This window comes from Dromaius novaehollandiae, chromosome 3 (assembly GCF_036370855.1).
Source record: "Dromaius novaehollandiae isolate bDroNov1 chromosome 3, bDroNov1.hap1, whole genome shotgun sequence".
Lineage (NCBI taxonomy): Eukaryota > Metazoa > Chordata > Aves > Casuariiformes > Dromaiidae > Dromaius > Dromaius novaehollandiae.
Window position 1 is genome coordinate 126,326,015 of NC_088100.1, and position 20,003 is coordinate 126,346,017.

At 37.6% G+C, this 20,003-nt stretch overlaps 1 protein-coding gene across 4 annotated transcripts in view; it reads left to right on the forward strand.

Moving 5' to 3' along the window:
- MACROD2 (mono-ADP ribosylhydrolase 2) overlaps window positions 1–20,003 on the forward strand; it is an 858,592-nt gene that overhangs the window by 188,873 nt on the left and 649,716 nt on the right. For all 4 annotated transcript variants that reach the window (XM_064510050.1, XM_064510049.1, XM_064510053.1 and 1 more), the window contains exon 4: window positions 16,633–16,662. In XM_064510050.1, the coding sequence (XP_064366120.1) occupies window positions 16,633–16,662 (30 nt within the window). The remainder of the gene's footprint in view (window positions 1–16,632; window positions 16,663–20,003) is intronic.

Genomic DNA, 20,003 nt, shown 5'->3' on the forward strand with positions numbered 1-20,003 from the left:
TGAATATGATCTTGATGAGAAACTTAATGAAACTGCATATATGGAACAATACTTTTCCACCATGGCAACAGTATTTAAACACTTCTGCCCTTTCTGTACTCTTTTTTTTTTGGCTAGGAAGGCAGTTCGTGACTGGGCACTCTGAGAGACTTGTACAGGTGGAGAAAACCACTGAGTTTTTTTCCCCACTTGATCCATTGGCCCAGTTTCGGTCAAAAGTCCCAAGATACAAAGTATGTATATATGAAACAACTGCTGTATTAATAAATAAATGAGAAATAAACAAGGAAAAAACCCAAATAACCCAGCTGTGGCAGAAAAATACGTACAACTCTTTTTTCCATCTTGTCAACACTAGTCCTATAGTGTTTTCTCTCATTAAATTGATTCCATTGGGGTCACTGAGATATTTTTCCCTATATATATGATGAAAACACCTACATCTGTCTTTAGATGTCATTTCTAAAAATGAAGAACTTCTCAGTGAGGCCATACTCTGAAAGCTCAAAGTTTTTCTCAAAGCCTGGCTCACGACAGAAAAGGCCCAGGGTCAGCATGTGCCGAGTCACAAGCCAGGCTGTTGTACCAGATCTCTTCTCGCATTTCTGGTTCCCTTCCTCTGCTCCAGCTGGACTGACAGGCTGGGTTTCTTCATGGCAAGGGTACTGGGTAAGGAGACTAGAGGGAGCAGACCCATGGACATTATTTGACAGAATGAATAACTGGCTGGTGGAGAAGGTCAAAGCATCTGATAACAGGGACTTTTATTACTTTCTTCGGTAACTGAAAGAGGTATTAATTTTGACTGTCAAAACAGACTAAAGCAGTATTTAGGAGCTGAAGATTATTCATTTAAATTATGAACAGGCTAAAGTTACAGTGATGGATGTTTCGGAGAATGCAAGAGGGGACTAAAGTTATATTTAAATGTGAATCCACTGTGAAGCTGTCATAACATCCCTTACAGTAAAAAGTGAAATTGCTGAGCTGTAAGATTTGTTTTCCGAAGCTATATTTATGACATATCCTGGATTCTGCTCCTACTGTGTTTTTCAGATTAGAGAATTTAATCCTTTGAAGTTTCACTGTTTAGTAAGTACTGACACTCGTGGTGGTTGTGGCATTAGAGCGTTCCACATAGTTCTGGGTTTCGGCTGGGTCCTCGGGGAGGTTCACGGGTTATGTGAAAGGAGCTTGAACCTCCAGATGGGCATCCTGCAGAATTATTGATTTTGAAGAATAGGAAAGAAAAGTAAAGCGCATTTATTCTTAAGAGTCCTTTGGGTCCACCAGTGATTGAATTTGTATTTATGAAAAGATGTTTCTCAGAACAGAATGCATTTCAAGTCTCAGCTTCAATGAGATGGCGGTGATAGAATAGGTATTAATATCCTCTCCGTTATAAAATTAATGTGGACTGTTTCATTTGCTAATTTAGCTTTTTTCATTTTAAAGGACTATCTTAGGTGCTTGCAACAAATTATCTTTGGTTCTTTTTAAAATTAATTTGGAGATTGTAATGGTGGAATATATCAACTGATTGCATTAATAACAGTTGACTTCATGCTGTCTTATGAGATGCAGTTATTGTGGGCATTGATGGTAAGTTTTTTCTATTTGTAATAGAAAAAGTACCCATGATGGGGTGTCAGACTGTTGAATATCCCCCAGTAATGCGCACAACTGATTTTTGTGCTGTTTGTAAAACTTTCTTGTAGGACCTATTGCAGTTTTTTATAACTAGAATTCTTTTAAAAGTGTCTCATAGATATAATCCAAGTGGTCTTTGCATGCCCAGAATTTACAGCATGAACTGAAAATACAGATATAGATATTTTGATAAATCTTCTGGGGGAAAAATACATCCAAACACAGACAAATTTTTTGGCAGACATTCTTTTGTCACAATCCTTGCCTGTATTTGCTTCATTCTGATTAATGTTTCTTATATTCTCTCTGATGCCGTCATCTTAGTCAGATTTGTAATTGTTGATCTTGTAGAGGAAAAGCAAATTTTGTCATGAATGGATCAGGCAAAAAAGCTATCAGCTGGTAAAGCTCTACTAATAGATTATGCTTCTGGAATATTTAAAGTTTAGATTCTTCCCCCGTTTAATTCAGTGAGTTTTGTTAGTATTTCAGAAGTCAGTTTTTTCAAGGATTTGCAAGCTGCGTACTCTGTAGCTTTCCCTATCTTCTAAGAGAAGAAAAGTTGAGGAAAAACTTGGCAAGGGACTGGGTAAAATGCTCTTAAGTGTTTATGACAAAGCAGTTAGGAATGGGTCAGGGTACATGCAGACATCTCATTTAAAGACAATCTAGAACTTCCAAAAGCTTCGATGGAGATGCATTGTCCTAGCAGATATACTCGATCCCGGTATCACTGCAGTCGTCTAAATGTTCAAAGCTTGGTATTTTTGAACAAAGGTTGTGAATAAGTCACTGTATTTACATAAGCTTACGTTTTGATATCGTTGATTAGATAGTCCCTTCAGAAGAGCACAGCAGAATTAGATGCAGGCACGATGTGTTTGCTCAGGAAGATAGTAGCTTTTCCTGCAGTTCTTTACAAACTAAGGGCACTTTTAAAGATTTCATGGCTACAAGCATCTTGGAACAGAAAGAGGCCTGCTAAAAAGTGTGTGTGTTGTGTTGCAAAAAAAGTGGACTTTTAAAACATACAAAATATTTCTTCAAGAAAACGCATGGTTTGCCTGTTGCTAAAGTTCATATAACTCACCTTTCTGTGTTTATGTGCAAATTCCAGGATGCTACATACTGCTATGGTTTTTTTTTCACCCTCAATTTTAATTATTGAAAGATTGGTGAAACAAATTAGTTATAAATTTGCCTTGGATCTGACCAGTTTTCATTTTGGAGGACACTTCTTGTTTGCATTATACCAGAATTTCTCTTTTCCACCGGATATATTATAAAATACAAAGCTGGATGACTGGCGAATTCAGCAGAAAGAAAATTATTTTTTTCTAGTATTTTTAGCCTTTTAAGTGATGGATTGTCTCTGTTGCTCTGTTTTATGGCATTTGGTTTCCCACTTTCTGTAGTGACCAGAACATCTTCCAGTAATAGTCCTCAAACTGATCCTACCACTTTCTTGTACAGATCAGATGACTTTGGAGTATTAGTAGATTGTAAACTAGCCTTTTTGAATGAGATTACAGGGATTAGTCATCTTGACAGAGAAGATTTAAGGTGGACTTGATTTAGATCCTTAAAATTACTATGTATATCCTAAAGCCATTTTGGTCAAAAAGAGAAAATATTTAAAATAAGATGTAATGAAAGAATAGATTTTTTTAAGAAATAAATTTAAAGAAATAAATTTATATACTGTTGCATTTTTCTGATCAGCATATAAGTTTCCTTGTGGCAAGAGATAAGAAAAACATAATGAAAAAATCACTTTTTAAAGAGGGAGTTTTATAAAACTAAGAAATGCTCTGACTGTGAAAATCAAGTGGAGGAAAACATTCACATGCATACTTACTGATATGCATATATATGAGTGTATGTGTAAATATGTATTTAATGTAACAGAATTGTTCAGGAGACTTTTCATCTCAGTATTTTTATACAGTATGAAAGAGGGCATTTCCATTAGCAGGTTATGCTTTTTCTTTCAGTCCTTTTCTGTTTTAGAGATTTTCTCCTTTTTATCTCAATTCAGGACTTCTTTGTTAGGATCTGTTGATGTTCTGGTATCGTTCTTCAATTTGTGTTCTGCTAAGGAGTTTTCTTACCCTTGAGATGTTTATCTCCGTATTTTCCTTCGGTTCCTTTCTCCATGTGGACGGCTGGAATACTTCTGGTTTAGAGATCCGACAAGAAGGATGACTAGGCTCCTAGCCTAGTTTTCCTCTCTGCTTGCATGGAGAGCTCTGCTGCACCTGAGTTTTATGGCTTCTTTCTTTTGGTAAGAAAGACAGAATTAAGACATTCTGGGCAGTGCACGTTCTACTTTTCCCATGCTCCATATAGCAAGCGTTTGACCAAAGCGCTGAGTAGGAAATACAGTTTTAGGTCAGCAGTAGAGCTGGACAGGACCAATATAATCACAATTTTGCAATACTGAAGTAATAAACCCTCCCCCAATTTCACACCTTGTAGATAGCCCTGAGTTTTATTTTTGACTTGTGGCTTGCCCTTTCCACCTCTTCGTTCGAATAGCTGTTGTCATAAGAATCTTTGAATTTGATTTTATTTGCAGTCACTTCCTCAGGTGCAGGATCAAACTGTTGCTACCCAGTATTCTTGCACTACCGCAAGAAGCATTTCTTCTTTGTTCTGGTGTGAGAAGTAAGGTTTTTTTTTTTGTTGTAATTTTCAGTAATTAAACTGATTAGAATTAAACTGGTGGGGAAACTGCATTTGATTACACAGGCAATATAGGGGAGGTGAAACTCATCTAACTAGGTTCCTTTCCAGCCTTTAGGCTTTTAATAGCTAAGTTAATTTCCTAGAGGAATATGGGCTGATTGAAGGAAAAGCTATAATCATTAATTGCAGTAGATTTAATTTGTTTGAAATATAAAGGGAAGACTGCCTGAGATTTCAGGAGAAGTAAAGAGCTGTACTCCTGCAAAGTTATTTATTCCAGTCAGTGTAATAGATTTTTTCCTTCCCATAATAAATGCTGGCAAAATTTTTGGACCGTTTCTGTCATTTATATGTATCAGTAGGAGTGATATTCCTAGGTCAAAGGATTATTAAGGAGATAAATTAAGGGGACAACTCTTCCTACAAATCAGGAACATAAGCTTATACTATGTATTTAATATCTGTGACATGCATTAACTGAAATGCAAATTTATCATGGATATAAGAGTCGGAAAAGATGTTTGGTGTTCTTCTCTGTCTACCTGACGCTTCAGAAAAGGGGCATAAGATGTAGTTCTGCTCTAACTATCCACTGGCCCGTTTCCTCACTGATGTGGTTATAGAATATGAGACTGTTGTAGCTGTTTTCCAAGAGAAAATAGAATTTTCCATGTTCGATATAGGCTTTTTAAAATTGTCATTTAATTTCTTTCTCATTGAGGATTAGGGCATGTGACTGGTGTTCTGGGGCCTGTCTCTAGTAATTGCCACTAGAGAAGTCATTTTATATGGAGCTGGAAAGATGATTCATCACCCTCTTCTCTGAGCAACTATAAAAACATGCTTTACCTGCCTTACAGCTGTGTTCACACGCAGTGTAAGATGCCTGCAATATCATTTCGTATTACTGGGCACTGTATTCATATAAGCAAAGGTTGTATTGGGCCTCACTCAGCTTTTATTTTCTCAGTACATTTTTCAAAAGTACTCAAGCTGACTCAAAATTATGTTAGCATTAGAATAATGAAATAAAGTGTTTGCTATGCAGCAGTTAGATTATAGTATCCCTGTTTTTGTTTCTTGGATTTGGAATAAATCATTGTCGGTACATATTAATGGACCTGGATGCAAAAGGTCCCCAGAAAAGCTTGAAGTTTTTTAAGCTGTTGAATTTACCCAATACATAGAAAGGACAATTAATTGTTAAAATAAAAATGTATTGTGTATCTTTGTTTTTGAAAGTTGCTCTAGGTAGTTGGGTTGTATATGATGCAGCACAAGGGAGAAAGATGACCAAGCTTAGACCAGACATACTCCTCCAAGTGTGTCTTTTGTACTAAGTTTGTTTGTCTGTCTTTTTGCCTTACAAAAAGATTAGTAAAAACAAAACTATGCAAGTGCTTGTTTGATAAACACTTAAAAATAATACTAGAAAAAAAGGAGCAGCATATTTTGGAATGATTACTCAGGTTTCCAACGTTTAGGAAAATATTTGAAATTCTTCAGTCTAGTTTGCAGAAGTTGTTTGTAGGGTGTTTTTTTTTTTTTTTTTTTTGGTTTTGTTTCCTCTGTCTTGTCCTCTGATGAGGATACTGCAGTGCTTATGTTGAAGTGTTCAGTCAGAATTACCCCCAGCAACTAGGTGGTATGTCGAACAAAAAAGCTTGGTACTGAGTTGTAGCACAGGCAGAGGGTAAATGTTGTTCACATTTCTTTTACGTGGTGGCACTGCTCTTGAGACAACGGGCAAGCTGCTAGTAGAGGCAGTGAAAGAAAGTGTTAGCAAAAACAGCAAGTGCAAGCAGTTCTTGCGGTTTTAGGTAGTGGGCATAGCGAAAAGGTTTTGTGGTGGGATTACTTGTGATGATGGCTGTAAATTAACCACAGGCATCTTTGCCACAAAGGGGTGAATTCATATCATCTGTCTTGGGTTCATGTAACAGATGTTCTGCATCACCACCTGACAGTGCCTACCTATCTGTGTTGACTGTTTAAGAAAATTAGTCTTCTAAATGTGGTCTTCTGATTTGCATCCAAAATATGCATCTGTTCTGGAGAGTTCAAGTATGTTGTCTAACTGGAAGTAGTGCTGCATGAGATGGTAGCGTGAGTACTGGTTGATATTGGCAACCATATAAAAATTTCACTAGTGGAATTAGCAGAAAGCAAGTATGGGAAATTTTAGGGATGACTCTTCAGTGCATAGGTGATAAAGTTACTGGTTTGCTGCTGTCAGCTGAATATTTCTTTTTCTGCACGGCATTATTAGCATGTGGCAGTGCAGTCAGTCTACCATCCTGGCGTGCTTCAGAGAAAAGGAAAGAGTCTTCTCCAGTCTAACCTGGGTAAATTTTTCATCAAAGCCTTAATACTGTTTCTGCCAGGTAGTACCTGCTTGAATATATGCTCTTATAACAAAAGTGCCTATTTACTGCAATTTTTTTTTGATAATAGCTTTAATCTTCTTCGTAATTAAGAAGCGCCTGTACTCGTAGTTTTAAGAAGCTAAATTGAGAGTATAACAAGACTGTCTGACTCTTTACCTTACTTCTCACGCAGACGTGGGGGTAGCCAAGGAGCAGATAAACACCTGGTACTCAGCAAAATAACGTGCAGGGCTGTAACTGCTAGGCAAGGAGCTAGGTGGTATGGCTCCAACCTTGTGACAAGTGTTGAGATACCTCGTGAACTCTGCATAGCTGCAGCTAGGAAAGATTAGAAACCCCCCAACAACCTGACAGGAAAGAAGAATTGTCCCACACAATCTGAAATCCTGTCATCCCTACTGATTTCATCTAGGCTCTTGGCTCTGTCACGCCTTTGAAAATATCTACAGGCCTTCACATCATTTTGATTACTTGTGATCTCTCTTTTCTTTAAAGTTCCTGAAGAGAGGAGTTTTTTAAGTTTTCAGGGCATGTGAAAATGGTAAAGTAACAGTATTGGGGTTTTTTTCTGTATTTTTTCAAACTTTGGATTATGTTTTTCAATTTTAAGACATATCATGGATTGTGTGTTCCAGAAACAGTGAAATGGAGAGGCTCATCAATCTCTTTCTCACTAAGCAGACTTACTTTTATCATAAAAGGGGCAATGTCTTATATCTCTGGTTCAGTAAGTTGACGGCTACACTTTATCCTAATATCTTTTATGGTCTTCTCAAGATCTTTTTAGCTTTAGCTGTTTGAAATATTTGGTTCAAATAAAGCATGAGTAGTATATTTGACAATAATATACAGATAGATTTTAGGACAATATTCTTATGGACTGTGTTAAGATATATAGTCCATATTTTCTTGTAGCTTATTATTCCTGGTTTAATTGAAATATCAAGTTTATTAAGTTTTCCTTTTCTTTGTAAAGCAACATATGACTGTTACTGTTACAAAAATATTTAGCTCTATAGCAATAGTTTAGGCCTATGCTTAAAATCAAAAAGATAAAGCAAAATAGATTCTGTGTGTCTCCTGTAATCTGGCTCACACTGACCACAGTGGGAGCTGCTTCTAATTGCAGGCTATATAAAGAAATGGTCATTAGAGAGGTTATATATCATGTTCATATGCAGAGAATGTTACATTTGCTCAGCTGGATGTATTTTCAAGTAGACCTTACTTCACTGCTTAACTTGCAGGCTCTTCAAATCTTGCATGTCTGCGCTAGTTGCTTGCAGGAGCTTATAATTCATTGTCAAAATCTTCCTTCCAGGCTGCTCTTGCAAAAGCAGTGAAGTAACACCTTGCCTTCCTCTAACTTTGCGGCAAAATTTACAAGTAAAGTCTTGTCTGCATAGCTGGAAAAAGTGCGAGGGCTGTTTGGGTAGGGAATGAGGTGCTTTTTTGTTTTCTGTTTTTAACTTAATATTGTTCACACGTGCTAATTCCCTAAGAAGAAAACAACAGTGAAGGCACTCAGTAATTTTTCTCTGAAGTGCACTGACTGATGTCAACCCTAGAGCTGTAGCTAGGCTTGGCCTTGCCTCGAATGCCTTGGAGGAAAATGGCAGTGCCATGGGGTGTGCCCGTCCCGCAGGCTGCCGTTCACTGCGAGGTGCCCTCAGGAAAAATGTTCTGAGCTGCTGTCAGGGCAAGGCCCCAGGGATCTTCTTTTTAGCAGTGGGCTTTGATTTCATAATGAGCTACGGTCTTTTATTGTTTCGAAACCCGAATTTTGAATATTAATACTTCAGCGCTGAAATATCTTACTTTCTATTACCTTCTGATTTCTTTTTGATTTTTGTAAGATGGTTGTTGCTTTCTTCAAACTTCAGCAATCAGACAGACAACACAGGAATTATTTTACTTCTGGGAATTGAATTTTATATGACTATTTCCTAACAAAGGAAATTGGAATGAAGTCTTGTAGTTTTTAATTCCTTAATAACTGGACTAACGTTAAATGACTAACTAACTAAATAGACTCACAGAGTGGTGTTCTTGTGTACATGCAGGCTTTTGGAGGTCCAGGGGTGCCTGTAATTTTGAAAAGACCAAAGCAATGTAAGCACAAAGAACTTCACTCTAATTTATCTATACTCCAGATAATATGTTCTAATACTTTTGGAATATTGGAAAAATGTATGAATTGTTCAAATTTCACTAATTATTTTGAAAAAATTCCTAACAGAACTGCTTTTGTCATTGTGCAAGTAGAACTTAGGACTACCTCTTACTCTGTTTTGTGTAGGCTTTTAAGTATTGATGATAACTTTACACAAAAGGGTTAATTATATACTGTAGCACTTGATTTCCTTTAACATTACATTTAGAAACCACGCAAATGGTCCAAATTATGAGATGAAGAATTGGCTGTAGTAGACCTGAATTTTTTTTTCTGACTATTCTGCCCTGAAGTAGTTGCTTTTGCTTTACATTTCATCACAGCTATGTTTTAAAATAACTTGATGATCTAGAAGGCGACTTTAAGTGGTTGAGCAAACCACAAATTGACACACAAAATAGATGAAGTTTTAATTCATAGTCTTCTTTTTAGCATCTGGTAGTTTATGTTACAATTTCTCAACCCGTGTTTTAGAATGAAATTATTCCTGCTTTGTGCATTTCTCCTGTTTGCTATAAAGAATGAGAGGAACATGAAAACAGTGTGCTTTCTACAATGGAGTTCACACAAAATGTGATGATATATGAATCTGTACTTACCAGCTAGTTTTAGCCCTTTCCTAGTTCCCTCCCTTTCAAATTACAGCTTCTGATTCAACAAGTCTGTCATCTTCTCCCTTCCAAGGATGAGATCAGCCTCATAAAACATGTTCTTCTAACTGTCCTTCACAAGTGGGAGTGGGAAGCCTTTTTCTTTTCTATCTCTTTCTTTTCATTGATTAGGAATAAGTGTTTTTGTCTAGCTGAAAGTCAGACCGTGTTATTGATATAAAGGATGGAACTCCTGTTTTTCAGGGTTTCACCTGAAAATGTTTTGCTGAGTTGTGTTTGGCACTGAAGATTCCAACATCTCCTGGTGAATGTTATTCTTAAAAAAAAAAGTTCATCTGCTTTTTGGGTGTTCTTTTAAGTTACGTTCTTTGCTATGGTTGACTTTCCCACCAAGAAGCAATTATGGCAACATGAATTCTCAGGCTACTGTAAAGCTTAGGCTCCTTTTTTGGATGGAGCTTATACTTCAGTGTGTATGGAAATTTATTTGGAAATTTTTAGAATATAATCTGTGCCAAGTGCTTTCCTCTAGTGTTTTTCTTGGTTAACATGTGTTAAACAATTTAAATTTCTGTTAATTTACTTTCACTCTGCATTAGAGCAATCAGTGTATTTCATTATAAGGTAAAAACCTGTCATTTTGTTCCTTCTACTTTGAAGGTATACTTGCGATCAAGAGCTATGTGTGCTTGTTTGGCTACTGTTTTCACAGTGTACTGATACAGGCGACTACTGTCGTGTCTCTGTTCAATGCCTACATTGGGTTATGGTTTTTCTTTCTCTTTTTAGCTCTTGGTATCAGATTTCAGAGATATTTTCTATATGACTGATTAAACTTAATGGGTATAATATATATCTTTTAAAAATAGTTTTCTTGCATAAAAGCTTATTATAAATGGAGTTGGTAATGTATTAGAGGAAGAAAAAACCTGGGAAGTTACGGCAGCTATTGTTTCTGTATTGAATTCAGAATGCTGCAATTTCCTTGTCAGACCCAACTCCAAAAGTCTTATTAGTATACTTTTTTTTTTTTTTTTTTTTTTTTAATACTTAATTTACCTACGAAGTGGCCTTTAGAAGCTTGAAATTGGAGATAATGACTACTTCATTTGCAAAGATGACAAAACTTAGTTAAAACAATTTGGTCTCTATAGAGAATTTGTGAGAGCAAGGAGTAGAACAGCATAGACTGTATAACCTGAATGAACGGCAAAGCCATTCTTATTAGGTTGAGGTATAAAACCTATACTTTAAACTGCACAAAGCTTCCCGTGAGATTTTTATTAATCTTTAAACCAGAACGAATTTGCAGTATGCACTTTCAGTATCCGAGGAAAAAAGTAAGGCACTGAAAATGCTGGTTCCTTTCATTTACATCCCATTTTACTGCCACAGACGATGGCAACTTCAGGGAAACAAGTTGTTTGGAGCCATCAGGTTGTGCTGCTAGGCATCTTGTCTTTTCAGACAGAGAGCCTGAAACTGGTCCTTTTACCAACCATAGAAGGAGTCGGGGAGACCGTCGCTGCCGCAGAGCTGCGAGGCTGCGGGCTGGTGGCCGGCAGCGCTGGTGGCAGGGCCGTGGGCCGGCGGCCGGCAGAAGATTGTGGGAAGGTAGAAAGTCTGACTGTAGTGACTTTGCATGCAAGGAAATTCTTCAAATGAAGCTAATTACAGCAGTGATTATACTGTACTACAGTGTATGTAGCTGTGGTGTTTTTTTTACTATATATACTTTGAAATTACTTCATGATCTTTAAGCCTAAAGCTTTAAACTTTTTACCGCAAAGCACCCGAACTCGTCTTGTGCAGAAACGGTTGAACGTACCGGGTATGGTGGCTCGCTCGCATTTTCCCCTTTGTCCTCGCTGCTTTCTTGAGAGCAGATCAAAGAAAATGCAGTGACAGGTAAGGGCGTCTCACAAGCCACGCGGAGAAATGGAGCTTCCTGTGCCATAAATTAATGGGACTCTGTTCACAAGCTGCCTGTTACGATGTTTTATTGATGAGTAAAAATGGTGTCTGAGGCAATAGCATGCCTTACTTCTTACAACATTGCCGGTTATAAAGATGTCGTCTTGAATAAATTTCACAATTAGAAAGTATTGACAAAAATATTTAATCTTTTTACATAAAAATAAGCTCAAACATCTGCTGCCAAAGTCAGACAATATCAAGTAATCTTTTGAAAGTATATTTTTATTATACTGACAGATGCATGGCTGCATGACATAGATGTCGATTTAAGTTACTAGTGCCATTAATACTTGACAAAGACATGCTCCCAGAAGAATTTACGTTTTTAAAATGTTGTCAGATGAATATATGCCAACTAAAAGTAACCAGAGTTATTCAGCTATGTTGTTAACAAAGCTAAAAGCCTGTTATCTCCAGAGACATCACAGAAATATGGTATTGGCTTCATTTTTATTTTTTTAAATTCAACAGAATTGACAGCAGAAAAAAAACATTTTTTATCTCTGTAAACATCCATGTAAGCAATGTCCTTTTTTCACTTTTTATGCCCTGTGGGTTGTAGGGCAGGAAGATTTTCAGTTTCATTTGAGGTGAACTTGTTCAGCAGTCATTTGCTTTCCACCAGATTTCAAATAATCTTACTTTTTGGCAAGGACATTGTTGTAAAGAGAACGCTGAAGAAAAAGTCAGGACTTGGGCCAGAATTTCTGGTCTGTGTATTCAGTCAAAAAGTATTGGGAGCCATATGACTTAACTTATTAAGAAGGCCAAAATGTAAAACATTCATTTCTAGTTCTTATTTGTCAAATATACTGGTATACTCATTATTCAAATCTGTACATTTTCGTAACTTGAGATTTCAGTGCTGGTATTTCGTAATGGGAAACTAAGCTTAGCCTGAATTCTTGCCTCCTGAGCCTCCTGCACCCCCCGAAGCGTTCTGGAAGGAATTGGGTTTCTTAGAGCCAGGGGTGAGTTTGCTGGGTGGAAGAGACCAGCACTCACGGAGGTTGTTTAGTAGCGCTATGCTGGTGCTGCTTCTCCTCTATGTTAAATACATAGATAAATATATTTTAAATAAAAAATCTAGTCCTTTGAGGTGCTGAGTCAAGTGAAGTCTGGCCATTTCTGGGTGAATCTAGGCTCATAAACATCTCATTAAGGGCCAAATCATTATGCTCAATGAATGGGCACAGTGTTTTCCTTAGAGATGAGCCTGAACTTTGTAGAAATGCTGTTTACCTCTAATGCTTCTAATGCATCTGTTCTCCATGCTGAGGCAGAGTGCGGGAGGGTGAGATTTGCCTCTCCAAATCTCGAGGTCGAGACTCCTTTTACAGTGCTGGAGATGTGTAGGGTCTCCTGAGCTGCAATTTGTCTCATCCCGAAGCCAGTATTCAAAATACACCATGGGAATTGCTCCAAAAATGTGTCTGTTTTTCTCATTGAAGCCTATGTTAATTGGCTCAGGTGCACATATTTAAAGTTAGATGAGCTCTCACCTCTGCCGCCTCTTGCAAGCAACTGCGGCAGCTAAGTGAGGTGTTTTGGATGAAGCCTTACCAACGTGTAGTGTTTCACAGTCTAACCAGGAAGGTGCGTAGTCGTGGCTGCCTGACCATTTTGTGTCATGACTCCTCTTAGTTTAAGTGAGTACATATTAAAATTGTATTTCAAAGTCTGTATTTTGACTGGTTTTTCAGAGTTAATGTTCAGGAATCTGTTGTAGACCACAATTTTTAAGGACACAATTGTAGGAAGGTTGCATGGGTCGGCTTGAAAGGGTATCGTGGGGAATGAAATGAGGTACAAGAAGTCTTTACTTCACATTTCTCTGGAACCACTCTCATGCTTATTCGTTTTCTTTCACTGTTCCTTGCCTTGATAACAGAATAGTCTTCCTCTTTTTTTCCCCCAAATTTCATATGACTTCAGAATCTGGAATAGAGAAATAAGGACAAGAGGTTGGCCGAGATGGATTTACTAGTTGTCTACAAATGTTGTTGTGTGTGCTACTTAAGACTGGACATGCCTTGATTTAGGTGGAGGAGTTGTGCATGCATGCAGGGTAACGGTGCAACCTGGACGGCAATGTGGACTGCATCAAGTTTTGGAGAGTGCCATGGCTGGTTGGTCCTACCTACATAGTCCAACCATAGTTGAACCTCCAGAGCACGAGCTCATTTCAAGGTGTTTTGCTAGCATTTTGGGAGCACTGATGGATGAAATTCGAGTGTGGACTAGCACTGGGGACTGAGAAGAGAGGCCATGTTTGCTCCTACATAATGTGGTGCAATTACAGCCGTGTGGCTGTGCCAGCCTGCTCTCTGAGTCCAGATTAACTGTCTGTCCCTCACAGTGGAAGGTGAAAACTGTAGTGTTGAGTGCTCTGTCTGGGGAAGGGTGTCCTTAAGGTGCAAAGTGGCAAGTTAGTACTTTAATGATAAGGCTTTCCCAAAAGTGAGAGAGGTATATTTCAGTGAACCTTTTGAGTACAACCTGAAAAATCGGGAAATAGAAGTTCTTGTTTTTTGAGTGACACATTATCTTTCTGGAAAGGATATTGCAAATATAATTCAGTCATGGCCTTTCCTGGCATCGTAGGAAAATAGTTTGATATTTCTTCTAGTATGTAAGGATAATGCTTAAAAAAAAAAGCACCTATAAATTATTACTGCATTTCCAATAGCTTTAATAGATGTACTGCAGCCAAAAATCTTTTTGAGATGTTGTTGCTGTTTCTATAGAGAACTGTGTGATGCTGACTTGTACTACACATTATTAACAGGTATTGGAAAGATGAACGTTGTCAGAAAAACTTAATGAGAGAAACATAATTCTCTGAGAAGCCAGCAAATGAGAGTTTACAATGGGAATGTTGGCTGGGTGTCAGAAAAAATGTTTTTTCAGCAGTGGAAACTTTTCTAACAGTGAAATTTAGCAGACCTTAGATGTATCTCTCAAAAGTAATATTTGAAATCCTAGAATTTGACTCATTCAAAAACAAGAATGGAAATTGTAGGTTCATCCTACCATGCCAAAAAGAATAATCTTGAGTTGCAGGTCCATGGCATTAGATAACATTGTTATTTTTATTTTCTTCTGATCTGAAGTATGTTGATTTTTATCTCGGACGTACTCATTTTACTGCAGAGAAGGTGATGTTACCAGTTAAAGGAGTAGTTTGGCAGCTGCTGTAAAAATATCTGGTCATTCTTAGTTTGCGTCGGTCTTTAATACTGAATTTCAGTGAGGGCAAGAGCAGCTAAATACATAGAAATTGAAGTTCAGTGACACTCTTTGCAGTATGTCTGCCCACATATTCATTACTACTATTGCATCTTTTCAAAGGCAATTTATGTATGGCAGTATTTGTTCCCTCCTTCTTGCTATGCAGTATTATAAAGTAGCTGTGCTGGTGATATGTTAGCAAAATAATTGATTCATGGGGTGTAAATGTGTGAAAGTGAAGTTAATTGAGGATCTTGAGCTAATCTAACAGTTTGCATTGCCAAAAGAGAGGTGTCGCACTATCTGTGCTGTCCTCGTCTTCTCTTTCCTAGTCACACTCGTCTGCAACTTGTGCATCCCTTCATGAGCTAGTTTACCTCAGTAAAGTGTCAGAAAACTGACTCAAGAAAAATAGTGCATAGTTTTCAGCTGATTTACTGAGCTGAATCTGAAGGAGGAATCTCGAGAACAAAAAAGGGAGGATGTCACTTGCCAGGGATGAGTGACAGAAGGAGAAGGGAGGTGGGAGCCTTCCCGTTTTGTCAGCAGAAGGCTGTGTCAGACCGGCTCAGCTGTCGCGTTGAGTGAATGTGCTGCTCAAGTGTGGACGATTGTGCTAGTCTCTTTTTCAGTTTTCCAGTTTGTGTCTGTGCCTCTTGCACCAACCTTTCTGTATCTCCGAAAAGGACAGTTCTTTGAAAATGGCTACAAAGGCTGAGTTGGCAATTAGTTTTAGAAACAAAGATTTGCCCAGTCTTTCTCCATCTGATCTTCCAAGGAACTAGATCCAGGCTTTGATCAGAAAGATGTATGAGAACATCCCTCTAGGTTTGGCCTGAATGATGCACTCATTCAATGAGAGAAGGAACTGCTAGTCCTAGGATGGATAACTTCAGGTAGTTTGTGGTTTACTTTGTTTTTTGAGAAATATTGTCAGTCATGCTGGATGTGCAAGAGCATATTTATTCCTTTAAAAAGCACTGCATTTTAAATAGTCTAGAGCCACTGTTTGGATACTGGAAAAAATTTATTCTGTGTATCTTGGCGTCTGCCTTTGTACTGGGGCAGGGAGTGGTTTGCTGTCTTGCTTCTCCTTACTAATCAGCAAGCCATGAGAAGTACCAGTGTCCACCCCTCTTCCTGTTGCTTTGGGTTTTTCATCTGCATTATTGTATGGAGGACATTTGTTTCCCATATGGCTGGAGGGTGACTGCTTCACTCGAGGCAGGTTTAGAAGCTTAGGCTTTTCTTCTGCTTTGGCCTCAACTGTGAAAGGAAAATGTTTGGCATGACTCTGATTGTACTAGCTTAACTTAAGTGACCATCTTGGATCACCATACTTTGAAAATTGCTTTCCATAAATGATTTATCTGTTTCTGACATAGATAGCTGGGTAGTTGTGTTACAGAAGCAGTCAAGCATACTAGGCGAAATCCTAACTTAATTGAAAACAATGATAAAACTCCCTTTGTTTTCAATGGGCTCATCGTCATTCTCAGAGGTCCCCTGTCACAGAAAATGAGGAGAGCTAATCATAAGTTGCATCAAAGTCTGTTTAAGTTTCTCTAAGATGAAGGATGGTTTTACTTTGTTTGTTAATCAAAAAGAAATATGGTTTATAGAACTATAAATTCAAGATTGCAATTTCATGCATAAAGCTTTTGTAATTACTGTTTTATTTATTGACATATAGATTCAAAGATATTGCAAAATGGCGTAAAGGTAAATACTATGATTATAATTTATTTAAATAAGACGACTGTGTTTGCACTAAGTGTTTTTGGTTAAGTGCAGAGTAACAAAGTGATTGAAACAAAAACAATGGAAAATCTTAGGTCATATTTCTTCTGTTTTTTGGTTCCATGTATGTTTAGGGAGCTCAGTGCTAATCATTCTCCTTTTGTTCTTCTTACAGCTAATTCCAGCCTTCTTGGAGGTGGAGGAGGTATGTCTTTGCTTAATACTGCCTTTACTCTTAAACATATGCAAAATATATGCTGAGGAAATGTAGAGCTTAGTTGTTTGTAAAACAATATGTGATGAGTTCAAAAGATGGAAATGTAAAATTACTAGATGGGAAAAATCACCTAAGTCCACAATGTTTCTGTACAGTCAGGACACAGGGTTTGTGACTGTTCTTCTTGAATCCACCGTTCCCTCTGGTTTAGATTACTCTTAATCTGTGTAGGGGGCTGCCGGAAAACATCGACAAACTGAACAGTGTTATCTTATATTGCTTTTAAGTAATTAGGATTTTTATTTAAGTTACTTTGAGGGAACCTTGAACACCTGTTAAATAAATTGTTTTTTAAAATTATATGTTAAAAAATTAAAACAAGGTAAAAACTCATTTTAGTCAATTAATGAGGCTTTTGTCTGCAAGTTCTTTTTTTTTTCTTAACTGGGTTATTTACCCCCATTCTGTTTGTGAGAAGAATGAAGTTAGATTTCAATAGAAATCTTTTGTGCATGCGGGAGATGTTAGCAGCATATCTGCTAGTAAGACAGAGAGGAAGAAGTGCAAATAGTGAGTATTGTTTGAAAAGATATGTATGCTGGTTTTTTAAGCAGATTGGTGCTATTTAGTTTTTTGTAGTGCTGTGGCCATAGGCGCTTACATGAGTGCTAACAATTCAGGAAAAAATCATGCAGTTTTAGATTTCAGTTTTCTGTTACTCTGCCTCCCAGAGGGAAGTGGAAGAGCTCAGTTCTGGAAATGTCACAATGTAGTAGCAGTACAGGCAGCTACTAATCTTTCTTACTGGCTAGAGTTAAAAGGACCTGAAGATCAGAGCTTACATATGCAAGGGTAAAGGAAAGGGCTCTGTGAAAAGAGAGAAGATTGCTGTTGCTTGTGAGACTGAGGATAAGAAGTGAAGGCTTTTGTTTTAACAACCCTAACTGAATAAGCAGCTATTATTTGTGAGCGATGAGCAGGGGATCGTCACATGAAAAGGTGCTTCACAACTGCACTGAGATATTTAAATAAAACTGTTCCTGTTTCTCAGCTAGGTATCTGGTCATTAAAGTACAGAGAAGCCTTGCCTGATAATCCTGTTGCATTAATCTGTTTCTTCTGATTTGAGTCAGTTTGCAGTGTACCAAATTTTTCTTTGTTTAAAACATAATCCTTTAAAAGGTAATCCTTTACTTATGTTCATACAGAGTGATCACCGTACCTTCAACTTAAAAAAATCAATGCAAATGTTCAAATTCCAATCAGGTTCCTAGAGCACTGCTATTATGAAGAGGGTTAGGTTACTGCCTTTCAATAGTATTTGTTCAGCTGGACTCTACTTCAGCAGGTGATACCTTTTCAGCATGACATGAGATGATGGGGCTCTCCCTCTTCACTCTCCCTGTGGCAGACTGGATGAGTCTGTTGTGATGGGCAGCTGGGATTTTTCCTGTGTTTTAGGGCTCCCTTTTCTGTGTTCTCAGTTGCAACGCTGAGCCAGACAGCTGCGCAATTGAAAACCTGACTTTTGTGTGTCTGACCAGTCTTTTGTCTAGTAATTGTAGAAAGCGAAAGACACTTGTTGAAAGAAGATAAAGCACTTCTGAATCTAAAATGATTTTCCAGGGGAATAGACAAACAAGCTAATGAAACTACAGATACAGAAGCAGCATTCCTTGCAACCACTGTCCATCTGGAGATCCAGATCCACAGCCAAATTGTTCTCTGCCTCTGAAGGTATCTGTCTGGATGGGAAAGAGTCGGATTTTTTTGTCTAACTCAGTTCTTTACTGCTTGGTCTGGTATTTCCCCTGGAAGAGTATTTGTGAAATCAAATTGTTTACAGCAGTCAATAACTGTACAATTTCTCCTGGCGTTTTGCTTGTTTGAGCACCTACATGTCTTTTGGCACTGGTTTAGTTCAGTCTGCTTGCAGATTAAAAAAAATATATATGATGAAGTAACACTCACAGATGTTTATCCCAAATCCTTTAATCTCCAATGGACAGATAACCCTATATCGCATTACTTGAGATACAGATAGTTAGGTTTCTGTCTTATCGCAAGTCACTTCCACTATAAAGTAGACTAATTCAGGCTTCCCAAGTCTCTTGAAGAAAACTCCTGACAACAGAAGCATCTTTTCAGTGGGCTCACTGCTGAGAATTTCACTCTGAAATGGCCTTGGTTTTGGACAGCAGCCATGGGATGTTTGGTCCTTGAAAATGTGTATTGACTGTGCTCTTTTAGACAAGAGCAGCCAAAAGACTTTTTTGAGGTTGGAGTTAACCTGGAGAAGCAGAAAAAGGACACCTAGAGCCCAGACAGTTCAGCTCCTGCATTATGCCCGTGACCAGTTTGCCTGAGTGTTGGAGGAGAATGAAACCATGACCTGCACTGTGCAGAGTCAGTATCGCTTGGGAAACTAACCTGTTATTGGGACTGTCCATTTTTGTATAAAAGGGAACATTTAATTTTCAGTTGTGAGGTTCTGGATTTAAAATTCTGAATACATTTTTCCCTTTTCCAGGAGTAAGTGGCAGCATTACTCTGTGTGAAATATTGCTAGTGAATTATTAAAACTTTATTATATATGTAAACACTAGTCTTCTTTTGATTGCAGATGTTGAATATTTATGATAATGCATAATACCAGTATAGTTTTTCCATTAATGGCATTCAGATCTCTTCAGTAACGCTTGTTAATTAAATCTCACTGTCACTGTTGGGGGTATGAGTACATATCTCAGTTTCACAGAAAATGAAATCTAGAGATTTCAGCTTGTCCAAGTTCATGTAAAAGTTTTCGTGCTTTTGAGCTGCAGTGGAGCTGTTTTGTCACTCTTAGAATTTAGAACTAAATTCTGAAACCTTTCTAGAATTGGACACGAAATAATTATTTGAAAATCCTGATCTAGTATTTGCATGGTACTCCATGAATACATTAAAAACAGCTTCTGGAGAAGCATTTTTGAGAACCCAGTGGGCAACATTGTTGATAAATGTAACACACTTATTTGTAAGTTCAAGTGCTGATGCTTTGGGGTTGCCACTTACCAATTCTGTGTCACCTCAGAGCCATGTGAGGATATCTATGTGTAATTTGATTTCATAGAGTCAAAGTAACGATTTGTTCTTGGATTCCAAATTTGAATAATCTATTTTCATTTTTATAACTATTCTGAATGAAGAGATAAAAGTATGAAAGATACCAGCAGCAATTTTTCACAGAACTATTTAATCATCAAATCGAGAAACCTACAATGGAGTCTTAGAAGAATCTTTAGTTAAATATAAATGTCTAGGGTTTCTTTCTGCTATTCAATTAA